Source organism: Oncorhynchus kisutch, linkage group LG15 (genome assembly GCF_002021735.2).
Source record: "Oncorhynchus kisutch isolate 150728-3 linkage group LG15, Okis_V2, whole genome shotgun sequence".
Lineage (NCBI taxonomy): Eukaryota > Metazoa > Chordata > Actinopteri > Salmoniformes > Salmonidae > Oncorhynchus > Oncorhynchus kisutch.
Window position 1 is genome coordinate 25,011,832 of NC_034188.2, and position 12,170 is coordinate 25,024,001.

At 44.3% G+C, this 12,170-nt stretch overlaps 1 protein-coding gene across 5 annotated transcripts in view; it reads right to left on the bottom strand.

Moving 5' to 3' along the window:
• LOC109878755 (collagen alpha-1(XXIII) chain-like) overlaps positions 1 to 12,170 on the bottom strand; it is a 246,472-nt gene that overhangs the window by 15,374 nt on the left and 218,928 nt on the right. For 3 of the 5 annotated variants that reach the window (XM_031789902.1, XM_031789901.1, XM_031789903.1), the window contains 9 exons: positions 11,078 to 11,122; positions 10,805 to 10,885; positions 8,554 to 8,607; positions 8,357 to 8,431; positions 8,225 to 8,251; positions 8,078 to 8,137; positions 5,606 to 5,677; positions 5,468 to 5,494; positions 5,322 to 5,375 (listed from right to left, as the gene is read on the bottom strand). In XM_031789902.1, coding sequence (XP_031645762.1) covers positions 5,322 to 5,375; positions 5,468 to 5,494; positions 5,606 to 5,677; positions 8,078 to 8,137; positions 8,225 to 8,251; positions 8,357 to 8,431; positions 8,554 to 8,607; positions 10,805 to 10,885; positions 11,078 to 11,122 — 495 coding nt within the window. The remainder of the gene's footprint in view (positions 1 to 5,321; positions 5,376 to 5,467; positions 5,495 to 5,605; positions 5,678 to 8,077; positions 8,138 to 8,224; positions 8,252 to 8,356; positions 8,432 to 8,553; positions 8,608 to 10,804; positions 10,886 to 11,077; positions 11,123 to 12,170) is intronic. The other 2 variants (XM_031789904.1, XM_031789905.1) reach the window with 1 other exon arrangement.

Genomic DNA, 12,170 nt, shown 5'->3' on the forward strand with positions numbered 1-12,170 from the left:
AACAGCCCTCTATACCCCATACTATACGCCCCTCCTATAAACAGCCCCCTATACCCCATACTATACACCCCTCCTATAAAAACAGCCCCCTATACCCCATACTATACACCCCTCCTATAAACAGCCCCCTATACCCCATACAATACACCTACTATAAAAACAGCCCCCTATACCCCATGTAAACACCTCCTATAAACAGCCCCCTATACCCCATACTATACACCTCCTATAAACAGCCCCCTATACCCCATACTATACACCCCTCCTATAAAAACAGACCCCTATACCCCATACTATACACCTCCTATAAACAGCCCCCTATACCCCATACTATACACCTCCTATAAACAGCACCCTATACCCCATACTATACACACCTCCTACAAACAGCCCCCTATACCCCATACTATACACCCCTCCTATAAAAACAGCCCCCTATACCCCATACTATACGCCCCTCCTATAAACAGTCCCCTATACCCCATACTATACACCCTCCTATAAACAGCCCCCTATACCCCATACTATACACCTCCTATAAAAACAGACCCCTATACCCCATACTAATCACCTCCTATAAACAGCCCCCTATACCCCATACTATACACCTCCTATAAACAGCACCCTATACCCCATACTATACACCCCTCCTATAAAAACAGCCCCCTATACCCCATACTATACGCCCCTCCTATAAACAGTCCCCTATACCCCATACTATACACCCTCCTATAAACAGCCCCCTATACCCCATACTATACACCTCCTATAAAAACAGACCCCTATACCCCATACTAATCACCTCCTATAAACAGCCCCCTATACCCCATACTATACACCTCCTATAAACAGCACCCTATACCCCATACTATACACACCTCCTACAAACAGCCCACCATACCCCATACTATACACCCCTCCTATAAAAACAGCCCCCTATACCCCATACTATACGCCCCTCCTATAAACAGTCCCCTATACCCCATACTATACACCCTCCTATAAACAGCCCCCTATACCCCATACTATACACCTCCTATAAAAACAGACCCCTATACCCCATACTATACACCTCCTATAAACAGCCCCCTATTCCCCATACTATACACCCCTCCTATAAAACAGCCACCTATACCCCAGACTATACACCTCCTATAAACAGCCCCCTATACCCCATACTATATACCTCTCCTATAAAAACAGCCCATATACCCCATACTATACACCCCTCTTATAAAAACAGACCCCTATACCCCATACTATACACCTCCTATAAACAGCCCCCTATACCCCATACTATACACCCCTCCTATAAACAGCTCCCTATACCCCAGACTATACACCTCTCCTATAAAAACAGACCCTTATACCCCAGACTATACACCCCTCCTATAAAAACAGTCCCCTATACCCCATACTATACACACCTCCTACAAACAGCCCCCTATACCCCATACTATACACCCCTCCTATAAACAGCCCCCTATACCCCATACTATACACCTCATATAAAAACAGACCCCTATACCCCATACTATACAACCCTGTCATGACGTTGGCCTGTGGGGTAGGTTTATGACAGTCATAAATACCTCTTCCCCCCTTTTTCCTCTCTCTACCCTACTGAGATTACATTTTCAAAACCCTTGGTTAACATAGAGATTCTGGGAACATCAGAAGGTGGGGGGAAATGAACTATATTCTGGTAATGCGACCAATTGAACATATGCAGTGGTACTTAATGAATATAATGTCAGTTCGGTTGTCATCTGAGACATTGTCATCAATGATGTCACGTTCTGAACATAGTTCTTTTGTGTTTTCCTTGTTTTAGTGCTGGTCACGACGTGAGCTGGGTGGGCATTCTATGTTGTGTGTCTGGTTTGTCTATTTCTATGTTTGGCCTGATATGGTTCTCAATCAGAGGCAGGTGTTAGTCATTTGTCTCTGATTGGGAACCATATTTAGGTAGCCTGTTTTGTGTTGGGTTTTGTGGGTGGTTGTTTCCTGTCTTTGTGTTTTATGCACCAGTTAGGACTGTTACGGTTTTCACGTTTATTGTTTTGTAGTTTGTTCATGTTTGAGTTTTCTTATTAAAGAACTATGAACTATAACCACGCTGCGTTTTGGTCCGCCTCTCCTTCCCAGGAAGAAAGCCATTACAAATTATAAGATGACATAAACTCTACAGTGGAAAGTCTACACATCAGAGTTATCGGATTTACATGGAATTGTTGTTCAATTTAAATGTTTGAAGATGAAATTATTCGTGATGGGATGAAATGTGATTTTAGCTTCTAAAATGTGAGATTTGGGTTTTCATAAGACAGGGCTCTGCTCAATCAGTGGCCCGCCCCTGTGAAGGGACATGGGCTATAAAACTTTTCAAACACGCCCTCCTCTCCCTTCCTATATAAGCCCTTGACGACAATGTAACTATCTGTTCCGAGGACTTGAGGACGACGGTCCTATGTCAGAATGGTTCAGATAATAACTACCGAATGAAGCCAACATCAGCGTGAGCTTTGGTTGCGAATGGTATGAACTTTGAACTCTTATTCACTACAGAAATGATACCTCCTAGCCGTTGAGTTAGCAACAGCAGATGCAAACGAGGGTTAGGTATCCCGTCTATCACCCAATGACGTTACAACAACGTATCCAATTTACAACCAGAGACATTCTTCAAAGGACTCGGTTGCGAAACACGGCTTCCATCTACCACCATCCTACCGAAGCACAGCTCAGAGTAAATATTTATGGCATTTTCCTTTTCCAAATGGGCGGTAATTTAGAATGCATAAGATACTGTATTTAGCACAGCTTCTTCCCTTTGTTCCTCAGTCTTCCCGCTCTTTCACTCAAACCCAGCCCCTTTTCTTTTGTGTAACCAGCTGTCATATCTGTTCCGCCTGCTAGGGACGTTTTCCTTTATGACGTAATTTGTAATCAAGGTATGATTTAATTATGTGTATGTGTAATTCTGTGTGATTAGTTAGGTATTTAGTAAATAAATGATTAAACCCAATTTTGTATTGCTGGTTCAACTTGTTAGCCAGGGTTCGTGCAGATAACCAAGAATTTACAACTTTCAGATGAGACTGAATTAAGATGGCGATTAATATTGACTGCTATTGATGTAAAATATTACTAGGTCTTTAAGAGTTTATTCTGAAGATAACAGCTCTATAAATATTATTTTGTGGTGCCCGACTCTCTAGTTAATTACATTTACATGATTAGCTCAATCAGGTAATATTCATTACGGAGAAATTATTTTATAGAATAGCATGTCATATCACTTAATCCGGCATAGCCAAAGACACGACACCCCTCCTATAAAAACAGACCCCTATACCACACCCCGATACCCAACACTTATTATTTGTATTATTTCATTACTTTCACTGAAGGCATAGCCACAAAGGCAAACTAGACTAGCACAGTGGTTGTCACATCACAGAGACTTCAAATACTAGTGAGGGAAAATGGGATTTGAAACACTCATGCAGGCATCATGACGACGATGAGACAGCCTACAGGAAGGAGGTCAGAGACATGGCATGGTGGTTCTTGGACAACAACCTCTCCCTCAACGTCAGCAAGACAAAGGAGCTGATCATGGACTACAGGAAATGGAGGGCCGCACACGGCCCCATTCACATCAATGGAGCCAAAGTGGAGCAGGTCGAGAGCTTCAAGTTACTTAGTGTCCACATCACTAAGGACCTATCATGGTCCAGACACATCGACACAGTTGTGAAGGGGGCATGACAATGCCTCTTCCCCCTCAGGAGGCTGAAAAGATTTGATATGGACCCTCAGATCCTCAAAAAGTTCTACATCTGCATTATTGAGAGCATCTTGATTGACTGCATCACCGCTCGGTATGGCAACTGCTTGGCATCCGACCTGCAAGGCGGTACAGATCCAGGACCTCTATACCAGACAGTGTCAGAGGAAAGTCCTAAAAATGACTCCAGCCACCCAAGTCATAGACTGTTCTCTCTGCTACCGCACTGCAAGCGGTCCCGGTGCGCCCAGTCTGGAACCAAAAGGCTCCTAAACAGCTTCTACCCCCAAGTCAACAGCGAATGAAACGGCTATCCGGACTATTTGCATTGACCCCCTTTTTTACACACTCACTGGATCCCACCTACACACACACAAAATACACTCCAACACACACACACACACACACACACACACACACACACACACACACACACACACACACACACACACACACACACACAAAATACACTCCAACACACACACACACACACACACACACACACACACACACACACACACACACACACACACACACACACACACACACACACACACAAAATACACTCCAACACACACACACACAAAATACACTCCAACACACACACACACACACACACACACACACACACACACACACACACACACACACACACACACACACACACACACACACACACACACACACACACACACACACACACAGGCATATTGACTCCACAAACACACACCCTCAAATATACATGTACATACTGTATTACCTCAATTACCTCAACTACCTCGTACCCCTGCACATTGACTCGGCACTGGTACATTTATTTGATTTTATTGTGTTACCGTTTGCTTGAATTGTTTTTGTTATTATTGCTTGCTAATTAAAAAAAAGCCTTACTTTTAACTCTGCATTGTTGGAAAACAGCTCGTAAGTATGTCACGTTAAAGTCTATACCTGTTGTATTTGGCGCGAGTGACAAATACAATTGGATTGGATGCTGTGTATTTTGGTGGCCATATTTACATCCTAGTATATTAATAACTACAGTTCCCTACAGCTCCCTAGTAGTGTACTTATGGTCCTTGTGTGGTCATAGTAACCATTACTAATTAATCTCAGATCCTTACCCAATGTTTTATGGTATTAACATGCAGTGATGGAAAAAGTACACAATTGTCATACTTGAATGAAAGTAAAGATACCTTAATATAAAATGACTAATGAGTACTTTTGGGTGTCAGGGAAAATGTTTGGAGTAAAAAGTGCATTATTTCTTTAGAAGTGAAGTTAAAGGAGTCAAAAATATAAATAGCAAATTAAAGTACAAATACCTCCAAAAAACTACTACATAGTACTTTAAATTATTTCAGTACTTTACACCCATTCTAACACGTATTGGTTAACCCATCAACTTTAAACTGGCAAGACCTAAGTCAATGATGGCAGGTGACTATACAGGTACAGCAACATTGATTATTATGTGTAATCATAGCAGGACTCTTGGCTAGAGCAGAGAAGAAAATGCTCCTCCAACCTTGTCTCCTCTGTCTCCCCGGGATCCCTTCTCACCAATCAGGCCTGGGAAACCCTGTAGAGAGAGGAACAGGTTAGTGTGTGCTGCAGGGAGTTCCCTGTGTCATAGAGCGGCAGGTCAAAGGTCAAAAACACTTTCATCCTTACATCCATTCCAGGCTCCCCGGACTTGCCCTGTTAACACACATTCATGAATGAATCAGTGCCAGCATGACTAAGACCATGAAATGCAATGACTGTAGGCCTGATATACTGAGGTTATCTGATGATAATGGCGTCACCCACCTTCTCTCCTTTTGTGCCTGGGAGACCCACCAATCCTGTGGGACCAGGGGGACCCTGAGGACCGTCCATACCCTGGAGAGGACAGACATACTGTATGTTGGACATCATCATACTGCTGGTCTTCTTCCTCCTAATCTCATACACACACTACCGTTCAAAAGTTTGTGCTCACTTAGAAATGTCCTTGTTTTTGAAAGAAAAGCACATTTTTTGTCCATTAAAATAACATCAAATTGATCAGAAATACAGTGTAGACATTGTTAATGTTGTAAATGACTATTGTAGCTGGAAACAGCTGATTTTTTAAGAAATATCTACATAGGTGTACAGAGGCCCATTATAAGCAACCATCACTCCTGTGTTCCAATGCCACGTTGTGTTAGCGAATCCAATTTTATCATTTTAGAAAGGCTAATTGATCATTATAAACCCTTGCAATTATGTTAGCACAGCTGAAAACTGTAGTTCTGATTAAAGAAGCAATAAAGCTGGCCTTCTTTAGACTAGTTGAGTATCTGGAGCATCAGCATTTGTGGGTTCGATTACAGGCTCAAAATTGCCAGAAACAAAGAACTTTCTTCTGAAACTCATCAGTCTATTCTTGTTCTGAGAAATGAAGGCTATTCCATGCGAGAAATTGCCAAGATCCGCAAAACACTAGTCTCAACGTCAACAGTGAAGAGGCCACTCTGGGATGCTGGCCTTCTAGGCAGAGTTCCTCTGTCCAGTGTCTGTGTTCTTTTGCCCATCTTAATCTTTTCTTTTTATTGGCCAGTCTGAGATATGTATTTTTCTTTGCAACTCTGCCTAGAAGGCCAGCATCCCGGAGTCACCTCTTCACTGTTGATGTTGAGACTGGTGTTTTGCGGCTATTATTTAATGAAGCTGCCAGTTGAGGACTTGTGAGGCGTCTGTTTCTCAAACTAGACACTATAATGTACTTGTCCTCTTGCTCAGTTGTGCATAAGGGCCTCCCACTCCTCTTTCTATTCTGGTTAGGGCCAGTTTGCACTGTTCTGTGAAGGCAATATTACACAGCGTTGTATGTGATCTTCAGTTTCATGACAATTTCTCGCATGGAATAGCCTTCATTTCTCAGAACAAGAATAGACTGACGAGTTTCAGAAGAAAGTTCTTTGCTTCTGGCCATTTTGAGCCTGTAATCGAACCCACAAATGCTGATGCTCCAGATACTCAACCAGTCAAAAGTTTGGACACACCTACTCATTCAAGGGTTTTTCTGGAAACCATTTATTTGTCCACTCCATTACCACGAGCCTGTTTTCCCAATTAAGGTACCACCAACCTCCTGTGATATATATATTTATACACACACAAAAGTATGTGGCCACACCCGTGGCTGACAGGTGTATAAAATCGAGCACACAGCCATGCAATCTACAAATATTGGCAGTTGTAGAATGGCCTTACTGAAGAGCTCAGTGACTTTCAATGTGGCACTGTCATAGGATGCCACCTTTCCAACAAGTCAGTTTGTAAAATCTCTGCCCTGCTGGAGCTGCCCCGGTCAACTGTAAGTGCTGTTATTGTGAAATGGAAATGTCTAGGAGCCACACAAGCTCACAGAACAGGGACCGCCGAGGGCTGAAGCGCGTAGCTTGTAAAAAAGCATCTGTCCTCGGATGCAATACTCACTACCGAGTTCCAAACTGCCTCTGGAAGCAACGTCAGCACAATAACTGTTCGTTGGGAGCTTCATTAAATGGGTTTCCATGGCCGAGCAGCCGCTCACAAGCCTAAGATCACCATACTCATTGCCAAGCATCGGTTGGGGTGGTGTAAAGCTCTCCACCATTGGACTCTGGAGCAGTGGAAACACGTTCCCTGGAGTGATAAATCACGCTTTACCGGCAGTCCGAAAGACAAATCTGGGTTTGGCGGGTGCCAGGAGAACGCTACCTGTCCGAATGCATCGCCCAACATCAGTGCCCGACCTCACTAATGCTGTTGTGGCTGAATGGAAGCAAGTCCCTGCAGCAATGTTCCAACATCTAGTGGAAAGCCTTCCCAGAAGAGTGGAGGCTGTTATAGCAGCAAAGGGGGGGACCAACTCCATAGTAATGCCCATGACTTTGGAATTAGATTTTTGACGAGCAGGTTTCTACATACTTTTGGTCATGTAGTGTAAATTATTATTATTATTGTTATTTATTTTTTGGGATATTATTTCTTTGTTAAAAAGACTAAAATAACCAGGAATTTAGCTGAAAATTAGTTTACTTTAGTCAATCTGTTTCAAAATATTCCCACTAATAAAAAATATCACTGATGGTGTCTCAATGTAATCAACATATGCAATGATAGTTATTTGCAAAACTCCCCTCTTTTTGGGCTAGTTGTGGTCAATTTGCAGTGTCCAAGTTATCATAATTATGTTTCGGCCCCCCGACCATCCGCTCCGATAAAAGCTGCCCGTGTCTGAATCTACCCCTGGTCTACAGTATCACTCACCCTCAGTCCAGCAGGTCCAATGTCTCCCTTTTCCCCTTTAGCTCTGTCTCCAGGCTCTCCCTGCATGGGAACACATGATTCTCACTCTACACTCCAGAGCAGCTTCAGAATAAAGACATTACTGGAACTCTGGAGCTCTAATCTTACCTTAGGGCCAGACATTCCATGGTGACCCTGGAAGACACAGAGATCATATCAGGGCTATGTATCTGAAGGGATTCAGCCGCATCATGTATATTGGGGAACAGAGGGGTGAAGCTGTTATATTCTAACACTCACCATGTACCCTGGAGGTCCGGGGAGTCCTGGCGGGCCTGGGAGTCCTGGGGGGCCCGGCTGAGAAATCATCTGAACCTGAACAGAACACAATCAAGATGATCATATCAATGTCATCCCACTGTCTGTCTGAAGCAGTGTTATAACCAATGCCCTGTGGGCCAACTTGTGCACAGTGACTTTCAGTGTGTTTCTCTCACCAGGTTATCTTCCAGCCTGGAGTCTCCCATCTCTCCCTTCTGTCCATCTATTCCCTGAGACACAGACAGACAGGGGGATTTAACATCTTCTTACAGCACTCAACAGGTCGTGCCACTCAGGTCGTGCCACTCGTGCCACTCAACAGGTCGTGCCACTCAACAGGTCGTGCCACTCAACAGGTCGTGCCACTCAGGTCGTGCCACTCAACAGGTCGTGCCACTCAACAGGTCGTGCCACTCAACAGGTCGTGCCACTCAGGTCGTGCCACTCAACAGGTCGTGCCACTCAACAGGTCGTGCCACTCAACAGGTCGTGCCACTCAACAGGTCGTGCCACTCAGGTCGTGCCACTCAACAGGTCGTGCCACTCAACAGGTCGTGCCACTCAGGTCGTGCCACTCAACAGGTCGTGCCACTCAACAGGTCGTGCCACTCAGGTCGTGCCACTCAACAGGTCGTGCCACTCAGGTCGTGCCACTCAACAGGTCGTGCCACTCAACAGGTCGTGCCACTCAACAGGTCGTGCCACTCAGGTCGTGCCACTCAACAGGTCGTGCCACTCAACAGGTCGTGCCACTCAACAGGTCGTGCCACTCAGGTCGTGCCACTCAACAGGTCGTGCCACTCAGGTCGTGCCACTCAACAGGTCGTGCCACTCAACAGGTCGTGCCACTCAGGTCGTGCCACTCAGGTCGTGCCACTCAGGTCGTGCCACTCAACTGTCTGTCTATCAGTATCAGTGTATGATTCTAGTCTCTCATAACATAACCACTGACCTAGAGAGACAGTGTAGGACTAGTCTATCTATACTAACCACTGACCTAGAGAGACAGTGTAGGACTAGTCTATCTATACTAACCACTGACCTAGAGAGACTCAGTGTATGACAAGTCTATCTATACTAACCACTGGCCTAGAGACTCAGTGTTAGACTCTAGTCTATCTATACTAACCACTGACCTAGAGACTCAGTGTAGGACTAGTCTATCTATACTAACCACTGACCTAGAGACTCAGTGTATGACTAGTCTATCTATACTAACCACTGACCTAGAGAGACTCAGTGTAGGACTAGTCTATCTATACTAACCACTGACCTAGAGAGACTCAGTGTATGACTAGTCTATCTATACTAACCACTGGCCCAGAGAGACTCAGTGTATGACTAGTCTATCTATACTAACCACTGACCTAGAGAGACTCAGTGTATGACTAGTCTATCTATACTAACCACTGACCCAGAGAGTCTCAGTGTATGACTAGTCTATCTATACTAACCACTGACCTAGAGCCTCAGTGTATGACTAGTCTATCTATACTAACCACTGGCCTAGAGACTCAGTGTAGGACTAGTCTATCTATACTAACCACTGGCCTAGAGACTCAGTGTATGACTAGTCTATCTATACTAACCACTGGCCTAGAGACTCAGTGTAGGACTAGTCTATCTATACTAACCACTGGCCTAGAGACTCAGTGTAGGACTAGTCTATCTATACTAACCACTGACCTAGAGACTCAGTGTAGGACTAGTCTATCTATACTAACCACTGACCTAGAGACTCAGTGTATGACTAGTCTATCTATACTAACCACTGACCTAGAGACTCAGTGTATGACTAGTCTATCTATACTAACCACTGACCCAGAGAGACTCAGTGTATGACTAGTCTATCTATACTAACCACTGACCTAGAGACTCTGTAGGACTAGTCTATCTATACTAACCACTGGCCCAGAGAGACTCAGTGTAGGACTAGTCTATCTATACTAACCACTGGCCTAGAGACTCAGTGTATGACTAGTCTATCTATACTAACCACTGACCTAGAGACTCAGTGTAGGACTAGTCTATCTATACTAACCACTGACCTAGAGACTCAATGTATGACTAGTCTATCTATACTAACCACTGACCTAGAGAGACTCAGTGTTGGACTCTAGTCTATCTATACTAACCACTGACCTAGAGAGACTCAGTGTTGGACTCTAGTCTATCTATACTAACCACTGGCCCAGAGAGACTCAGTGTTAGACTCTAGTCTATCTATACTAACCACTGACCTAGAGAGACTCAGTGTAGGACTAGTCTATCTATACTAACCACTGACCTAGAGAAACTCAGCGTTGGACTCTAGTCTATCTATACTAACCACTGGCCCAGAGAGACTCAGTGTTGGACTCTAGTATATCTATACTAACCACTGACCTAGAGAAACTCAGTGTTGGACTCTAGTCTCTCTCTACTTACCCCTGGCCCAGAGAGACCCATCTCTCCTTTCTCTCCTTTCTCTCCGATTGACCCTGTCTCCCCCATATCTCCCTTCGGACCCTAACAGGAGAGGAGGGTAGAGTTCAAAGGTGAGGGGAGCTTTGATTAACTATGTTCATGATCATCCCAGATAAAAAATGCATTAAATACAACATGTACTGAATGACTGTTCTGTTCAGCGAACATTGGAATGATATGCTGATTTAATGGGATATTCAAAATGTTGACTGGACATTAGTGTGACTAGCATACCTTCTCCCCATCCATTCCAGATGGTCCCGGCAAGCCTAGCTCTCCCTGGAGTAGGGAGGAAAATAACTTAACTCATCCTCAAGAGTCTTCATTGACTTCCAGTGATTAAAACTACAATGCATAGCATTTTACTCCCTCTTTTCCTTCAGAACATCCTCAATTTGTCAGGGCATGGACTCTACAAGGTGTCAAAAGCTTTCCACAGGGATACTGGCCCATGTTGATCACAATGCTTCCCACGGTTGTGTCAAGTTGGCTGGATGTCCTTTGAGTGGTGGACCATTCTTGATACATACAGGAAACTGTTGAGTGTGAAAAACCCACCAGTGTTGCAATTCTTGACTCAAACTGGCGCGCGTGGCACCTACTACCATACCCCGTTCAAAGGCACTTAAATATTCCTATTCCTATTCACCCTCTGAATGGCACACATACACAATCCTTCATTTACATTGATTGAAGTGGATTTAACAAGTGACATCAATAAGGGACCATAGCTTTCACCTAGTCAGTCTTTGTTTTGGAAATAATGTTTTATATACTCAGTATATATTGATAGAATGTATTGTAGCAGGCTGTGGGGTTTCCACGTCACCAAGTTCAATAACAAAACATGCACCAGTAGCACAACTAGAATACAAATGGGAAGTGTATTAGGGATTTTTGTACACTGGGGAATAAGGGAGAATTCACCAATTACTTCACAGTCCACAAGCCGTTCTCCATTCCGTTCTCCAGGGGTAATCCTAAAACTCGGGTCCTCAGCCAATCCGGTTCGGTACACAAGGGGAGGTAATCCGACAGTCCAAGTCACAATGGGTAATCTCACAGATATTGTTCTCTCTTCTCCCACTCTTCATAACGCACGTTTCACTTTCTCTGCCTCTTTGTGCAGGCCGCTTTCTCTATTAGCCTCTCCTCGTTGGGGCAGGAAGTCTATATAAGGCTTGGGGGTGGAGCCAGCGGGCTGCAAGATATCTCCCCTCAATAACCACTCCGCTCACCTCTCCCTGTCGTCTGCTACACCCCCCTCCTCAGTCCAGCTCCCTAGAGCGGACCAATTCCCTAGAGCATCCCTCCTGGAGAGGGCATC